The sequence below is a fragment of the Pipistrellus hanaki genome (assembly GCF_964339955.1).
Source record: "Pipistrellus hanaki genome assembly, chromosome: 2".
Lineage (NCBI taxonomy): Eukaryota > Metazoa > Chordata > Mammalia > Chiroptera > Vespertilionidae > Pipistrellus > Pipistrellus hanaki.
Window position 1 is genome coordinate 189,207,516 of NC_140504.1, and position 17,829 is coordinate 189,225,344.

The 17,829-nt window shown below is 60.9% G+C and overlaps 1 protein-coding gene across 1 annotated transcript in view; it reads left to right on the top strand.

Moving 5' to 3' along the window:
* The first annotated feature begins 387 nt into the window (after positions 1–387).
* The window catches only part of KIF17 (kinesin family member 17), a 29,583-nt gene continuing 12,141 nt past the window's right edge, over positions 388–17,829 (top strand). The window contains exons 1-7 of the mRNA XM_084875196.1: positions 388–817; positions 3,165–3,311; positions 4,496–4,597; positions 8,679–8,868; positions 10,057–10,509; positions 12,304–12,413; positions 15,455–15,602. Of these exons, the coding sequence (XP_084731322.1) occupies positions 587–817; positions 3,165–3,311; positions 4,496–4,597; positions 8,679–8,868; positions 10,057–10,509; positions 12,304–12,413; positions 15,455–15,602 (1,381 nt within the window). The 5' untranslated portion in view covers positions 388–586. The remainder of the gene's footprint in view (positions 818–3,164; positions 3,312–4,495; positions 4,598–8,678; positions 8,869–10,056; positions 10,510–12,303; positions 12,414–15,454; positions 15,603–17,829) is intronic.

Sequence of the window (17,829 nt, forward strand, 5' to 3'; positions counted from 1 at the left end):
CCGGGACCTTTCAGTCCGCAGGCCGATGCTCTATCCATTGAGCCAAACCGGTTTCGGCTAGTTTAGCACTTCTTAGTTGGGATTCAGGAATCTGTAGTTTAACAACTCCACCAGGTGATTCTCATCATGAGAGAAGTCTGGGAACCTGGCTTCACCTCTGCCCGGGGCTGTGGGCAGCCCCGCGTGCAGGCCTCTGGCCGGGAGGCCCCTGTTCACGAGCGGGCGGCGCGCGGACCCTCGGCCGCCACCTGTGACGCCACGTGCGTTGCTAGGCGACCGCGAACGCCGCGCAGCCTGCGGGCCAGCGGGCGGCCGGGCCTGGGTCCTGCGGCGCCTGCAGCGCGGATCCCCCACGTCCCGCCGCCGGGCCTCAGGGGCAGACGAGCCGCCGCGAAAGGAGGCAGCGCCCGCTCTGGTCCTGCGGCTCCTCGTCGCCCCCTTCCCCTCCCGGGGCCCCGCGAGGCGCCCAGCGGCCGCCCTCCCCCCGCAGCCCCGGCCCCGCCGCGAGGGCCGCCCCTGCGCCCGGCTCCCCCCTGTCCCCGCTCCAGGCGCCCGGGTCCCCGCCGGCCCCGGGAGCGGCCCCGCCATGGCCGCGGAGTCGGTGAAGGTGGTGGTGCGCTGCCGCCCCATGAACCAGCGGGAGCGGGACCTGAACTGCCGGCCCGTGGTGACGGTGGAGTCGGCGCGCGGCCAGTGCTTCATCCAGAACCCCAGCGCCACCGACGAGCCCCCCAAGCAGTTCACCTTCGACGGCGCCTTCTTCATGGACCACTTCACCGAACAGATCTACAACGAGATCGCCTACCCGCTGGTGGAGGTGAGGGCGCCGGAGGCCGCCCCAGGACCTGCCGGGCAGGACTTGGGGCCCCCGGAGGGATGGTGCAGCCCCCACGCCCCCGGAAGGCCCTTCTGGACGCCGGCAGGTTGGTCTGAAGACCCCTGCAGGCAGGAGAGGGCAGGACCCCGCCCACTAGGTCTGTGCCCGGGTCCCTGGGGCACCCAGTGCCCAGGCCGCTCGCACCCTCACTCCTTACAGCCCCTTACGTTCCTTCATTCCCACAAGAATCCAGCCTGCAGGACCGCCTGCCCCCACCCTCACCCGAAAGCTTCAGACTTCTCCAAACGCTCCTTCTCCGTCTCCCTTCCCCTCCCCATCCCAGGCCTTGGGCTCTGCTTTCTCCCCTCAGCAGTCAGAGCCACTCTTAATCCTATGGGGGAGGAGGAAGCCCTCCTGCTTCTGCTCCTTTGAGCTTCATAAAGCCCGGAGGGGAGGGGGCACTCACATTTCACAGATGGGGAAACTGAGGCTGGGTGGGAGGAGCCAGGCCCCCACAGGTGGGGCTGGATCTGCACCTGCTGTCCGCAGGCAAGGGCTCTTCCATGTCTGCTGACAGCTCCCCAGCAGCCCGCGGATCACTGGGGAGATGTGACGGGGTTCCAGGGAAAGAGGGAGTTTGAGAAACGCTCTGCACACTCCCCCTTGCTTGAAGACCCAGGACGATGCCCAGAGGAGGAGGGCCGCTCTCCCCAGGGGAGGTCCCAGGCTCAGGATGGCAGGCTGTTCCTCTCTGTCCCGGATTTCCAGGCTGAAGGGACCTGAGGGGTCATCTCGTCCAGTCTCCTCCCCATCGGGTCCTTGCCTTGACTGTCCACCCCGTGGAAGGGGCTCACTTTCCCCAGAGCGTCCCGAAGCCCCCTCTGCTGCTGGGCTCCTGGGGACCACCGTACACTGTAGCACCCCTCACTTCACATGCAGGAGGGGCCCCGGGAACAGTGAAGTGAGGCACGCTAAGCCGTGTTTAGTGGGAGAATACTTTACGCTGCTTCCGTTTTTAAGTGTAAATTCATTAAAATAAAGCAAATGCAGTATCTCATTTGCCCCAGGCATGTGTCCAGAGTGGCTGGTGGCTACCTCCCTGGGTGGTGCAGGGGTATTTGGACTCTTGTCGGGGCAAATGTTCCTGGGACTTGTGTGCCCCTGGCTGAGGAGTCCAGCTGTGGACCTCGTTGGGTGATGGGTCTGCCACAGCCTGTCCCCCTCCGCCAGGCACCCACCCCTGTGTGCACCCCTCGCGGTGGTCAGCGTTTCCTCAGATGGAAGAGCTGATGCCTGTCCAGTTCTGCCCATTAAAACGAGGCCTCCCTCCAAGGAACGGTGACTGGCGGCTGGTCTTCCCTCCCCAGGGACGGAGCCCCACGCGGTCTGCGGGGCGGGTCTGTGCATGGAAGCAGGAAGCCCTCAGATGCCACGGGGGCCCTCGGGGTCCGGGAGCAGCTCTCAGCCCGGGTTCTGACTGGGTTTCCCCCTCCTCACAGGAGGTTCTAGAGTTTGTGTCCTCCTGTGTGAGGGCGGGGACGGGGTGTCCGCCTGAGCCATTGTTCTGTCCCCTGCCGGAGCCGGCGCCTGGCGCTCGGAAGCCGGTGCCTGCGGCAGGAGAAAATGCATCTGAATGAAGGAGACTTCAGGGTGCCACCCGTTTGCCCTGCCTTCCTCTCAGCTGCTGCTTCCACCCCCCTCATCCCAGCCTCTCTCCTCTCTGCCAAGCTGTCCCCTCAGCCTGGAATGCCTTCCTCTTCTGTCACCTGTCAAACCCAAGCCTCCCCTTCAGTTCCCGCAGTTCCACTCACCCAGGAGGCGGGGCCTGGCTCCTCCCACACCGTCCTGTCCCCTCTCCTCCCCCACACTCCCTCTCCTTGCCCAGGGCCTGAGCTCCCCACGTTACACTCCCCTCCGCTGGCCTGTGTGGGAACCACTCCCCCACAATCCAGGCGATCCAGGGCATTTAGTGAGCAGCTCTGTACCCCTGCCAGTGCCTGCAGTGCTTCTCGGGGAACCCTCACACAGACCCCTCGTTTCAGAGGAGGAAACTGAGGCGCCACGTGCCTGCGTTCCGACAGGCCAGGGGCTCCCAGTCAGCGAAGGGAAGAGACTGAGTGAACCCGGGTGTCTAGACTCCGGGGCACACGCTCTTAACCTCACACAGGACAGACTCCTACCCCAGCAGGCTCTGACCTTGAGGACAGAGCTGGGCCTCATTCATGTCCACCTGCCCACCCCCAGCCCAGGGACATCGAGGTGGGAGGCCCAGGAGGGGTCCCGGGTCAGCCCCTCAGACCTGGCCGTGCGGGGCCTGCTGAGCACCGGGTTCTGGTCCTCCCCACAGGGTGTCACGGAGGGCTACAACGGCACCATCTTTGCCTACGGCCAGACGGGCAGCGGCAAGTCCTTCACCATGCAGGGCCTGCCCAACCCGCCCACCCAGAGGGGCATCATCCCCAGGGCCTTCGAGCACGTGTTTGAGAGTGTGCAGGTACGGCCTCGGGAGGGCAGGGCAGGTCCGGGCGGGTGTCCCAGAGCACGTGTCACTCCCGGGTGAACCAGGGCCTACAGCACGGCTGAGAGGAGGCAGGCTCTGGTTTTCTAAATGTGATGGGAGAACTTAAACTGAGGCAGCGACACCTTGAAGTTTTATGTTTTTCTTTTGCTATTTTTGGATTTTTAAAAAATTTCATTTTAGAGAGAAGGGAGAGGAATAGAGAGAAACGTGGATGTGAGAGAGGAACATCCATTGACTGCCTCCTGCATGCCCCTTACTGGGGATTGAGCCCACAACTTGAGCACGTGCCCTTGACCAGATTTGAACCTGGGACCCTTCAGTCCGCAGGCTGATGCTCTATCCACTGAGCCAAACCGGCTAGGGACCAAGCCTTGTACCAAGCCCTTTAGTATCCTATGGAACCCCGTCCGGGTCCTGCAGGTAACCATCATCCCCATTTTCAAGAACGGGAAGCTGAGACTTGGAGCCCCTGTGGGCTGGCTCCAAACCAGTCATCCCAGCCCTAGCTTGTTCGGCTCAGGGGATAGAGCGTCAGCCTGCAGACTGAAGGGTCCCAGGTTCGATTTCTGGTCAAGGGCACATGTCCGAGTTGCAGGCTTGATCCCCATTAGGGGATGTGCAGGAGGCAGAACATCAATGATTCTTTCTCATGATTTGTTGAAGTTTCTATCTCCCCCTCTCCCCTTCATCTCTGGAATCAATAAAAAAAAAAAAAAAAAATTTAAAACAACACAGTCACCCCAGTGTCCAGGCTGCAGTGGTGTCTGTGGCAATGCGCAGAGATTCCTGCATCTGGGAAATGGCAGCGTGGGGGCCAGGACCCTGGTCCGCTGCAGAGCCCCCTGTACCTGCACCCGGGACTCACCCAGGGAGAGGGCTGCCAGGGATTAGCCCAGATCCAGTGCATGGGCCAGGCCTTACCTGTGGCCTCAGTTTCTCTACCTGAACAACGGGAGGCCTCGCCCATCTCTTGTCCATTGAGGCCTGTAGAGAGAGCACTGGACAACAGCAATGTGAGAAGGATGCGACTGTGAAGCCTGACTGCCCCCCCCCCGCCCCGCCCCGCCGTGATGCCTGGCTGCAGGGCTCAGGTGGCAGGGCCAGGGAGGCAGCAGGGGCTCAGGTGTCCGTCTGTGCTCTCTGCCCGCTCCCTGCAGTGTGCGGAGAACACCAAGTTCCTGGTCCGGGCCTCCTACCTGGAGATCTACAATGAGGATGTCCGTGACCTCCTGGGGGCTGACACCAAGCAGAAGCTGGAGGTGGGTGCGGACCTGGCACAGGCGGGTGGGGCCGGTGGAGAGGGGAGGTTGGCATCAGGTGGCGGGGGTCCCTCAGAAATTCAGGAAGTGTCCTGAGTGCACGGTGCGGGTTCAGACTGAGGTGAGGACTTAGGACCCACGTGGTGGCTGTGAGATTCAGGAGGGGGATGAGGGCGGGCTGCTCGGCAGAGCGGCGTTCAGTGTGTGAGCGATTCCATCCATTGTGATTCCCGGGAAGGACAGGGTGTGGCAGTGGAGACCCGGGGAGGAGGAGTCAGGGCTGATGGGCACGTGTTTGTACACTGTCCTCAGCCTCCTAAAAGGCTAGAACTGGAATGAAAGAACGTTCTTTGAGGCCAAATTAGATGCTTTGAGGGTCCGTCAAGATGACAGAACTGTCCTGGCCAGTTTGGCTCAGTGCATAGAGTATTGGCCTGAGGCCTGAAGGGTCCCGGGTTCAATTCCGGTCAAGGGCACTTACCTCGGATGCTGGCTGGATCCCAGGCCCTTGTGGGGGCCGCGCAGGAGGCAACCAAGTGACGTATGTCTCTCCTCCGCCCTCCCACTCTCTCTAAAAACCAATGGAAAAGTGTCCTCGGTGAGGATTAGAACAATGACAAGAGGAATCTTGGAGGATGACAGACTGATCCTCTGGGCTCTTTAAACTCTGGGTGGCCTGGGCAGGTCCAAGGAGGAGAGGCCAGAGCAGGGAGGTGCTGGCGGCTGCCGCACAAGTCTGGTGCTGCTTCTCTGACCAAGCAACCAACGGGGTCAAAAGGCCCACACCCAGCATCGAGGGTCAGGGGTGGTCCCGCCTCCCTTAGAGGCAGAACGTCCGAGTTGGGGGAGTGCCAGTCATTAAAGAGCATCGGCCCTGGGCGGTTGCTATGGAGATTCCCATTTTACAGGCGAGGAAACTGGGCTGGGAAAGAGGGTCACTCGGTCCCTGGGTAGGAAGTGGCAGTCAGGGTTGGACATTTTCCATGACCCCAATGGCGTCAGTCTCCCAGGCCACGTGCCTCGACAGCCATGGGGGCGAGCAGAGCCTGTCGTCCCCTCGATGGCACAGGGCACTGGAGCCGCCCATGTGGGGGTGTTTCTCTGCTCAGTCCCAGAGCCTTCTACTTGCCTCTTGACCCCCCGCTCGCCCTGGCTTCATTGTGCGGCTGTGAGGGCCTCGCTGACAGTGGAACAGACAGACTGGGAGCAGCTGTCACCCATGGAAACGTCCCCAGTGTCTGAGCCGGAAGGACCCTGAGAGAGCTTCTAGTGAGCCCTGTCCTGGTACCGATGAGGAAACTGAGTCCCTAGGAGAGGCAGGGGCGTGGCCGAGGTCACATGGCAGACTGCTTGGTGCTTTCCTCCCTGTGTTTTGGGGTCAGCGACATAGGACCCCCCTGGGGCAATAAGAAGCAGAAATTAGGTTCCAGTGAGGGAGGGGCATGTTGGTTCACTCATTCAACAAAAGCTTACTGGGGGCGGGGGCCCGGGGCCGGGGCAGGCCCCGAGGAGCGGGGCCACACAGGTGTGCCTCCCTCCCTCCCTGCCAGCCCCCTCCAGACAGGACCCCGCCCTCCCCCCCTGCCTCTCCCAAACACAGCAGTACTTTGCCCTTTCTGTGCGGGAGCTCCAGCCGCCCACCTGGATCTTTTCCTGTCTTTTCTAGCAGCTGAGTCACTCCTCAGCCCCAGACAGGGAAGCGGGGGAGAAGCAGCGCAGGGAGCTGCTCCCACTGGTCCGCCCGGAAGGCCAGCCCTGGGGCACGGGCACAGGGCCCTCCTCCCGTCCTTGTACCAGGGCCCCTAGCCGGGCGTGGTCACCAGGCCCGGAGGGACAAGGGCTGGCAGCCACGCCCGCTTGTCCCCGCTGGGCCCGGGGCCTCAGGCTCGGGAAGCCGGGCTCCCGGGGGGGCCGCCAGGGACACTCCCCGGGGTGCTCTGAGCTTCGACCCTGACCCGGTGCCTCACAGAGAAGGCAGAGGGGTCCTCATGGGACCTCCCAGCAGCCGTCAGAGGAGGTGCTGCTCGTTCCCTTAAGCACAGAGGGAAACTGAGGCCGGGGCCTGGGGGAGAGCAGCCGCCGGCACAGCAGTGAAGGGGAGGACCGGATACGAACGCAGGTGGTCAGGCTCACCGCCCAGCGCGGGCCTGAGCGCTTCGGTGATTGGGGTTATCAGATCGGCGAGGGCCAGAGAGAGAGGTTGGGGAGCAGGGTTACACCTCCTCCCCAAACCACGAACTGTCAGGGAAATACCCCGGCAGTGGGCGGAGGGGGTCGGCCTCGGGGGCCTCCGTCAGGTCCTGTACCCCATGTCCCGGCAGCGTCAGGACCCCTCCCCCGGGGGGGTGTTTCCTGGCTCCACGTGTCCTGCCTGTGCGCCAGGCTCAGCCATGCCACATCCCTGCTGGTTGTCATGGCGACTGGGCAGCCCTGCAGCTGTGGAGCGGTTACCAAGGAACGGGCACAGCTGGTGCTGTCACTCAGCACTCCCCCCCAGCTCCGCGTGGGCGGGAGGACCATCAGGGGAGGGGTGGAGGCAGCCCGGGATCGTGAGGTGGGGGAGCAAGCCTTCCTGGGTCTAAACATGGGGTGGGGTGACCGCTCCGTGAGGGGTGCCCCCCTGCCCCCTTTTCTGCTCATGAGAGACAGTGTCCTCACCTCTACACGGCCTGTGCTCACTCAGCCCCTCCAAGCTCCCAAAGAACTTTCTATCAGCTCCATTCTCTTGTTAGTCCTCACAGGCAGGCAGAAATAGGCTTTATTGTCCTCATTTTACAGCTGACAAAACCAAGGCCAGAGAGGCAAACTGACTGCCCCAGCCAGAGCAGGTTTCCACCCCAGGCCTGTCTGACTCAATGGGAACTGCCTCCTCCCTGAAGCCGGGGGCAGCCCCTCACCCAGACCTAGTGTGCCAGCCAGCCTTCCGGGTTCTGCCAGGGAGAAGCCGCTGGGGGGCACGCAGGTGGCGTGAACACAGCCGCCAGGTGCTGCGCAGCCTCCCGCTGGCTCCACTCAGGCTCCTGTGCAGGGTCTCCCCCCCCCCCGGCCCACAGCCTCCTATGAGGCCGAGGTCAGCCGTGTCGTTTCACACGTTAGTTCCTGCAGGATGCTCCAGCCTCTCCCCAGGCCGTCCCTTTGGCCTTTTCTGCTGTCCGTCACCCCAGTGAGGGCTGCCCCTGAGACTGTGTGACCCCAGCGAGCCGCTTCGCCCCGGGCCTCAGTGGTCTCTCCGAGCTGCCGCAGGCAGAGCAAGGCCCCACAGCCCCCTCCGAGGGGCCGCCGGGCCCAGCGCCGCCCGGGACCTGACACTGCCCGGAGCAGAGCGCCTGAGCCTTGGGTGGCTCAGACCGGCAGACGGGCGGCTTTGTCCTGATTCACTCTGCTCCTGTCGGAGCGGTTTTGTTTCCTCTCACACTTGAGAAATGTTGCGTTTCACAGCTCCGTGTCAGCAACAGAACAACGCGGCTGCCTGGATGGCAGGCGGGGAGCAGTCGGAGAAATTAATTTACTCACTGCCACTGCGGGGAGAGCCACCGAGCTGTGAGCCATCGGGGCTTCTGGGCAGCACGTGGCACTCACCGAATCCTCCACAGCTGTGGGGCATTCCTGCTGCCTGGGCGTGGCAGAGGGGCCCAGAGCCACGCCGAGGGGGCCGAGGAGGAGCCTTAGCACCCCTGGGCAACTTCTGTGCCGGCCCCGGGAGCCGACACTCCCCGACTGAAACCCTTCACAGCAGCAGCACTGGCCGCAGCAGGGAGGACAGCAGCTGGCACTTAGGGAGCACTGGCCGTGTGCCAGGCTCCGTGCCAAGCGTTCTATGGGCTTTAGTTTGCGGAATCCTCCCTGGGAGATAGGTATCTCACACCCATTTTACAGATGTGGAAACTGAGGCTTAGGGAGGGTAAGGCACTGGCTCAAGGTCCCATACGTAAGAGGCAGGGGTGGGTTGGAGGCTGGCTCCACCTGCAACACACCCTCTGCCCAAGAGGGCATTCGGGGTGCTGATCGGGGCTCTGGGGTTCAAAGGTGGACCCTTCCCTCCGGGTCACCGCCCCCCCCCCGACCGCGCCTCCCGCCGCAGCTGAAGGAGCACCCGGAGAAGGGCGTGTACGTGCGGGGGCTGTCCATGCACACGGTGCACAGCGTGGCCCAGTGCGAGCGCATCATGGAGCGGGGCTGGAAGAACCGCGCGGTCGGCTACACCCTGATGAACAAGGACTCCTCGCGCTCCCACTCCATCTTCACCATCAGCATCGAGATCTACGCCGTGGGTGCGCGCAGCCGGAGGGGGGAGAGGGGGACGGAGAGGGCGGAGCGGGCTGGGGACCGGAGCCGGGGTCCCGCTCCCAGTCGCCAAGACTCTTCACCCCTCGGAGCCCCAAGGGCCCGCCTGACCCTGGGCAGGATGCTCAGACTGCTGGAGGGAGCACTGGAGCCCCTCCGTGCCGGGACCCCTGCTCCCAGCGTAAACGGCAGCATCAGCCACAGCCACCGTCCTGGCGGCTGCGGAACTGGGCTCGTCCCCAGGGGCCTGCGCTCTGTGCCAGGCCTGCGGAGACCCTGGGAAACGTGCTGTTGGTTTGCTTCACCCCCAACAGCCAGAGTCATGGGAGCCCTGGCTAGTCTCACTTTGTGGGTGGGAGAAGTGAGGATCAGAGAGGTGCGCGGCTCTGCCAAGGTCACACAGCAAGTGGGATGGGAACCAGGTCCCAGTCTCCAAAGCCAGTGCTTTCTGCCGCAAGAACACAACTCCCTGGTGACCCAGACACACACACACACACACACACACACACACACACACACACACCTTTGGCCTCACCGGCCAAATGCAGCAGCTGCTGTGAGAGCCATAGAAGCCCGCTGCTCAGAGACTAGTCTACCTCCCAGCCCCTGCTTCCAGGACTCAGACAGTCCTGGGGCTGAACCGGGCTCCACCACTGAGCAGCTGTGGGCTTTGGGCACGTTAAATGCCCTTCCTGAGCCTCAGTTTTCTCATCTGTAAGAGGGGCACAGTCAGAGCACCTCCTGCATGGGGCTCCTGTGTGGCTGAAATGAGGCCCTTGGTGGGAGGGGAGCACTCGGTGGGAGGGGAGCACTCGGTGGGTGTGGAGCACTCGGTGGGAGGGGAGCACTCGGTGGGTGTGGAGCACTCGGTGGGTGTGGAGCACTTGGTGGGAGGGGAGCACTCGGTGGGAGAGGAGCACTCGGTGGGAGGGGAGCACTCGGTGGGAGGGGAGCACTCTGGGTGGGGAGCACTCGGTGGGAGAGGAGCACTCAGTGGGAGGGGAGCACTCGGTGGGAGGGGAGCACTCGGTGGGTGTGGAGCACTCGGTGGGAGGGGAGCACTCGGTGGGTGGGGAGCACTCGGTGGGAGGGGTGCCTGACGGCCAGCGGCCCTCATGAACGGGGGGAGGGCTGCCCACCAGAGGCCCTCACCGCTCCTCCGGGTCTGCCCGCAGACGAGCGGGGCAAGGACCACCTGCGGGCAGGCAAGCTGAACCTGGTGGACCTGGCGGGCAGCGAGCGGCAGTCCAAGACGGGCGCCACCGGGGAGCGGCTCAAGGAGGCCGCCAAGATCAACCTGTCGCTGTCGGCGCTGGGCAACGTCATCTCGGCCCTGGTGGACGGGCGCTGCCAGCACGTCCCCTACCGCGACTCGAAGCTGACGCGGCTGCTGCGGGACTCGCTGGGCGGCAACACCAAGACGCTGATGGTGGCCTGCCTGTCGCCCGCCGACAACAACTACGACGAGACCCTCAGCACGCTGCGCTACGCCAACCGCGCCAAGAACATCAAGAACAAGCCGCACATCAACGAGGACCCCAAGGACGCCCTGCTGCGCGAGTACCAGGAGGAGATCAAGAGGCTCAAGGCCATCCTGGCCCAGCAGATGGGCCCCGGCAACCTGTCAGGTGGGCGCCCGGGACGAGGGGGCGGGCAGGGGCGGGGCACCCGGGAGAAGGGCTCTGGCCCTCGGTCTGCCTGCCTGCAGCCGAGCCGGAGAGCCGGAGGCAGCGTCCCATGTCCTCAGCGTCATGGAAGCTGGCTTTGGACCGGTGAGGGAGAGCCCTGGGTGGTGACAGCCAGAGGCATCTGCTCTCTGATGCCCCAGGAAGAGGCCAGCGTGTCCATCCTGTCCCATCAGCTGGGCAGCGGGGGGAGGGGGCGGTGGGGGGCGGCTCTGTCGCCGGCTCCTTGCCCCCCTCCCTCCCCCCCGTCTGTCCGCTATCTCTGAGGCAGCAGCGTGATGCTGTGCTGCTCAGCAGGGGGGTGACTCACTCCCCGTCCAAACCCCACTCCCACTCGGCTCCTTGTGACGGCAGCACTCACGCCCAGGCCGTGGGCTGTCCTCTCCGGTGGAAATCATGCCTGGCAGGTCTGCTAGGTTCCTGCAGCCGCAGGGCGCCAAGGTTTCTTCCGTCTGAGAAGCCCCTGGGGAAGGGAGCACAAAGGAGCCCGAGTCCATCTCTCCGTTCATCCAGCTCCCCAGCCACCTTCCTCTCCCTCCATCCATTCTACACACCTCCATTCATTTACCCTTCCTCTCTCCCTTCCTTCCTTCCTTCCTTCCTTCTTTCCTTCCTTCTACTTACCCACTCATCCATCCATCCATCCATCTACTCATCGATCCATCATCTGTCTGTCTGTCCGTCCATCCATCCATCCATCCATCCTTCTACTTATCCATTCATCTATCCATCCATCCATCCACTCATCCATCATCCATCTACTCATCTATCTACTTATCCATCCGTCCATCCACTTACCCACTCATCCATCCATCCATCCATCCATCCACTTATCCATCCATCCATCCATCCATCCATCCACTCATGCATCCATCCATCCATCCATCCTTCTACTTATCCATCCATCCACTTATCCATCCATCCATCCATCCATCCATCCATCCATCCATCCATCCTTCTACTTATCCATCCATCTATCCACTTACCCATCCATCCATCCATCCATCCATCCATCCATCCATCCACTTATCCATCCGTCCATCCATCCATCCTTCTACTTATCCATCCATCCATCCATCCATCCATCCATCCATCCACTTACCCACTCATCCACCCACCCACCCACCCAAAGTTCTCTGAGCATCCCTCCGTGTGGACCTGTGCTGGGCACTGGAGACACAGGTGAATCGGATTCAGGCTCTACCTCATGGCACCTCCTCTCCTGGGGAGGGGGCTCCAGCAGACCATCACGTGGGGTGAGGTGAGTGAGCTTCGTCTGTTCTGTTGCTGCCACACCCCCAGGCCTAGAGCAGGCGGTGCTCAAGAAATCTTTTTTTTTTTTTTAAATATATTTTATTGATTTTTTACAGAGAGGAAGGGAGAGAGATAGAGAGCTAGAAACGTCGGTGAGAGAGAAACATCAACCAGCTGCCTCTTGCACACCCCCTACCGGGGATGTGCCCACAACCAATGTGCATGCCTTTGACTGGAATCGAACCTGGGACCTTTCAGTCCGCAGACCGATGCTCTACCACTGAGCCAAACCAGTTTTGGCTCAAGAAATCTTTGCTAAATGACTGAGTAGAGTAGCACTTTACACAGAGACGCTTCAAATAAGCTGAAGACTTTGAAGCCCTTTAGAAGGAGCCTGTGGGTGTCTTTGTGGAGTGCTGCTTACTTCCTGCCAACGGCGTGCATCTGGGTCACTGCCCCCCATTTCTGCCCCCCCCCCACCAGCCCTGCTGGCCAATCAGGCGCCCCCAAAGCCTGTCCAGACCGAGGAGAAGCCATTGTCCCCGCCGGTGGTCCAGCCTGACACGGAGGCCGAGAAGCAGCTGATCCGGGAGGTAAAGCCGGAGCAGGGGGAGAGTGGGCGGCCGGTGGGCCAGCGGCAGACCACTTCCAGAGTGATGTCCTTTCACCCCCTCACCATGGGGCCGGCTCTCCAGCCTCCCTTTCGGGGTCACACAGAGATCTGGGGCCATGACTTGCCCAAGGTCACCCAGCTAAGGAGAGTCAGAGCTGGGGTTTGAACTCGGGTTCCGGACGCCAGAGTCCAGTGCATCCCACCTCAGTGGGAGAGCAGGGAGGGGGGCGGGTGTCTGTGGGAGCGCCGTCTCTCCTCACACACAGCAGGAATGGGCGGCTGGGGGTGGAGGAAGCCGAGAAAGCCTTCCTGGTAGTGCAAGTGCCTGTGCAGAGGTGCGAGACCAGCGGGAAGGGGCTGTTCCCGCAGCAGGTGCCAGGAAGCCTGGGCGGAGAGCGGGGCAGCTGGGGTGGGCCGTGGGGAGCCCCTAGGTGCCCATGTGACTGGGGTCAGTGGGGTGTTAGCCTCCCAGAGAAAGCTGTCACTTGAGTCCTCCTCCCACATGTGGGCTCCTAGGATCCCGGAGCAGCAGGGCAGGTAACACCTGATTTGCAAAAACAAAGCTGATGCCTGGGGTTAGGGAACGGGGGGCACTCAACACAGCCGGCCCCCAACTCCAGGCTCTGTCAGCTCCCGGGGGTTCCTGCCAAAGGGCACATCTGAGGCCCCCATGTGGCAGGGTTTGGCACCTGACAGTCCCTTTAGGGCCCTGGCTTTTTCGTGGTGGAGAACCCAGTGCCAGCAGGATCAGCTGCAGGGCCTGGGCCTGGGGACATGTCTGTTGCTGGGCCTTTGCCCCTCAACTATGACCTCAGGTGGGACCAGCCCTGAGGCCTGGGAGCCTGGTCAGGCTGTGGGGGCCTGGGGCCCAGCCTCGGGGGGCGAGGGGAACAGGTCAGATAAGGCCTGGGGGCCTCAGTCCTGGGGACTGGAGTGCTGGGGAAATGGACTCAGGGTCCCCAGAGCTGCCCGTGGCGGGCAGAGGCTGTTACTGCTCAGGGAGAGGCCCAGCTGGACTCTCCTGGCCCGTGAAGGTGTGGGAGCTCGGTGGCTCTGCCTGTTCCCCGCTGGGAGCCCCGGGGGCAGGGTGAGGAGGCAGCCTTCAGCAGTGCCGAGCCCAAGCCCACAGAATGAGAGGCCACACTTTGGGGGTCCAGAGTGAGCCTGGAATCACAGCAACAGGTGGACCTTGGCCACAAAACAGTGGGGGTGGGAAGGGTTGGCCTGGGGGTGGGATGGAAGCTTCTTTCCCAAGGAAGACCCGTTGGGTGGGAAGGCACTGCCCCCTAGTGGTCACCAGGGAGAAGAGCCGCTGTGCAGGCTCCAGGGTCCATCTACCTGGGGGTTGGGGGTGCCTGCCTCCGCCCCAGGGGGCAGCCCAGTGGACGCTGGGTCAGAAGCCACCACCACCAAGTCTGCTTTCTGGCCCTAGCATTCCTTCTGTGAGCCACACGTGGAGGAAGCGCCGAGAGGGCCTGTCCCCTCGCCCTCCCGTTCCAGGACCAGTCAGGACGCTCGGGGTTGGGGAGGTGGCCCCTGTGTGCAGTGAGTGGAGACGGTGCCGGGCCAGGAAATGACTCAGCCACGAGCTGGAGGTGTGACGGTGGGCTTCAGTCTCCTAGCCTTAGGGGGCAGGCTTCGAACTAGAAGATTCCTAGGGTCCATGCAGCTTTTTACAGTCTGCAAGTCAGGTTCTCACGGGCTCTGTGACCTTGGGCAGGCTGCGTAAGCTCTCGAGCCTGCTTCTCATCTCTAGAACGGGTGCAATATCAGCTTTCCTGCTGCTGTGAGGGGGGACGTGCAGGGGCCTTACTGCCGGGATTTGCACTCAGGCCCCCATTGAATCAGCGCTTTTTTTTTTTTTAATATATTTTATTGCCGAGACCGGTTTGGCTCAATGGATAGAGCGTCAGCTTGGGGACTGAAGGGTCCCGGGTTCGATTCCGGTCAAGGGCATGTACCGTGGTTGCGGGCATATCCCCAGTAGGGGGTGTGCAAGAGGCAGCTGATCGATGACTCTCTCTCATCGATGTTTCTAACTCTCTCTCTCTCTCCCTTCCTCTCTGTACAAAATCAATAAAATATATTTAAAAATATATATATATATATTTTATTGATTTTTTACAGAGAGGAAGAGAGAGGGATAGAGAGCTAGAAACGTCGATGAGAGAGAAACATCGACCAGCTGCCTCTTGCACACCCCCTACTGGGGATGTGCCCGCAACCAATGTACATGCCCTTGACCGGAATCGAACCCGGGACCTTTCAGTCCACAGACCGAAGCTCTACCACTGAGCCAAACCGGCTTCGAATCAGCGCTTTCTGAGCACCTTCTAGGCACGGGCCCTGTAGCTGGAGGCGCACATGGTATAGGAAAAGAGGTTTGTTGCCTTTAATATTGGAAGTGACGGAGCAGGTTTTGTGACCTGCCGGGAAAGGTCTCGAGCTGAGGGAGAAGTCCGTGACGTAGGAGGGAGGTGGGGATCGACAGGGTGCTGTCCTCGGTGGGGTGGCTCCGTGCCAGACGGCTCGTGCACGGTCACAGGAGAGGACACCGAGCTTTGGGGCGGGCGGACCTGCAGGCGGGTGGGAGGCGCGGGGCTGGGAAGGTGAGCAAGTTCGTGGCCAGTGGGCTTCAGAGTGCTCTGAAGTGTGAGACAGGACCGGGCGGGTTCGGAGGGTTGGAGGAAGGAGAGGGAGGACTGGGTTGAGGACCCTGTGGTTAAGACCTGTCCGTTGATGCGAAGAGGTGCTCGTGATATATTGCTGTGGGGAAATAGTTGACAAACACACACGTGCATTGGTAACCGTTAAACACGCACAGCGGAAAGTCCCGGAGGGCCTTCACCAGCCATTAATTATCCTGGTGTTGGGCGGGCAACTTGATTCAGTTCTTTTGGCTTACTTGTATTTTCTGGACCGCTTCGGGGAGAGAAGGCATACTGAAGGCTGTGTTTTGAAATGGTGATAAAACGCTGGCCCTCCTGTGCTCCTCTCCCCCCGTCCCCCCCCCCCCCCCAGGAGTATGAGGAGCGCCTGGCCCGGCTGCGGGCCGACTACAAGGTGGAGCAGGAGTCCAGGGCGCGGCTGGAGGAGGACATCACCGCCATGCGCAACTCATACGACGTGAAGCTGTCCACGCTGGAGGAGAGCCTGCGCAAGGAGACAGGTGCGCTGCTCTGGGGACGCGCTGGCTCGGGGGGCAGCCTGCTTCCTGCCCCGTTTCACTGCCTGGCGCTTGTAGAGCACTTTGTACGCGCCAGCGCTGTGCTGTGTGCTCCTCACAGCAGCCACAGTGACTCTCATTTTATAAAGGAGGCAGCTGAGGCACAGAGAGGGTAAGTCACAGCAGGGAGAGTGGAGACAGGATTCGAACCCAGGCTGTCTGGCCCCAGAGCCAGTGTTCTCACCCACAGCACTTGGCCAGAGGCTGGGGCCCTCGCCCAAGGCCAGTCCAGAGTGGTAATGTATCCCCCATGTTTCATGAGGAAGTCCTTTTCTAGAGTTTCTGCGTTTTTTACTGTCTCCTCTCATTTTTGAGTCTGTCTGTTACCAACGCAGCCATAGCCCATAATAAGCATTCAATCATTAGTAAAAACTTGAACCATCCTGGAAGTTTTAGTCCATATATATATATGGCCTGGTGCACGAAATTCATGCAGTGTTGGAGGGTGTCCCTTAGCCTGGCCTGCACCTGCTCGCAGTCTGGGAGCCCTTAGGGGATGTCTGACTGCCGGCTTAGGCTAAGCTGGAAGTTGGACATCCTTAGCGCTGCTGTGCGTGAAGGAGGTAGAGGCTCCCGCCACCGCTGCTGCACTCATCAGCCATGAACCTGTGGTGAGCATCTGACCCCTGGTGGTCAGTACACATCATAGTGAGTTCTGCCATTCAATCAATTTGCTTATTAGCCTTTTATTATATAGGGCAGTGTTTCCCAACCTTCTCTCATGATGAGAATCACCTGGTGGAGTTGTTAAAACACAGATTCCTGAATCCCAACTAAGAAGTGCTAAACTAGAATTTTTGAGAACATATAGGTAAAATTGCATACCTAACTTAGTGCTCTGTATATAACATCTGTGTTAGAGCACTAGTTAAGTATACAATTTTACCTATATGTTCCCAAAAATTCTAGTTTAGCACTTCTTAGTTGGGATTCAGGAATCTGTGTTTTAACAACTCCACCAGGTGATTCTCATCATGAGAGAAGGTTGGGAAACACTGATATAGGGGATATATATATATATATATATATATATATATATTACATATATATTTTATTATTGATTTCATAGAGGAAGGGAGGAGAGAGAGAGAGAAACATCAATGATGAGAGAGAATCATTGATCACCTGCCTTTTGCACATCCTACAATGGGGATCAAGCCCTCAACCCAGGCATGTGCCCTGACCAGGAATTGAACCGGTGACCTTTTGGTTCCTGGGTCAATGCTCAACCGCTAAGCCACACCCAGCTGGGCGTTTTTGTCTTCCTTTTTTTGACATTCTAGAATGTTCCACTTCATCACTATCACCCAAACACCCGTGGCAGCCCAGGCTTCCTAGTCTCACCCAAGCATTGTAAAATCCATCCTGTAATGGTGACGATATCGGACACGTCATCAGCACTGTTTATTGGGCACTGCTGTGTGCCAGGCCCTGGGTAGGTCCTCAGGGAGGAGGGACTCACTGAGGTTTGGACAGGTTCAGGCCACTGAGCTAGGGAGCGTCCGAAATGTCTCAGGGGAGCCAGACACACGCGGCACAGAGGCAGAGGGATGTAGGGAGGTGGTCCAGTGCCCGGAGCTGGGAGCGCCAGGGAGGCCTGTGTGGTCAGAGTCGGTCCAGGCTGGCAGGAAGATGCCACGCCCCGTGCACACCCAGAGGAAGGGCGAGGCAGGTGCTAGCATTTTCTGCCCCTCAGAGAGCTCCCTCCTGCCCAGTCTGAATGCTGTTCTCTGAGTGATTTTAGTCGGTCTAACATTCATCCACAGTGTTCCTTTAACTCCCCCGGGTCTAGCACATCCATCCTGTGGACAAGGGCCTGGAGCTGGGCACTTCCCCGGGGACCCCTTCGGGATGTGGGGGTGAGACCTGGTCATCAGCTCTCACCCGGGGAGGCAGTGAGACCCACAGGCTTGCGTGTTAAAAGCAGTCCCAAGGCAGGCGGTAAGAGCCCAGCACTTACCCGCTGGGGAGGGCAGAGGATGGAGAAACCGCGGGCGGGCTGGTCAGGGAAGGCTTCCTGGAAGAGGGGGAAGGAGACAGGGTCTGAGTCCTGCTGGGGGAGAGGGCTGGGGCAGAGATGGGAACTGATAACGGGGGGCCTGAGGGCTCTGACTCCTCGGGCGGTCTCTTGGAGGTGGTGGGTTTGGGCCAGCTTCCAGGAAAGGCCTCC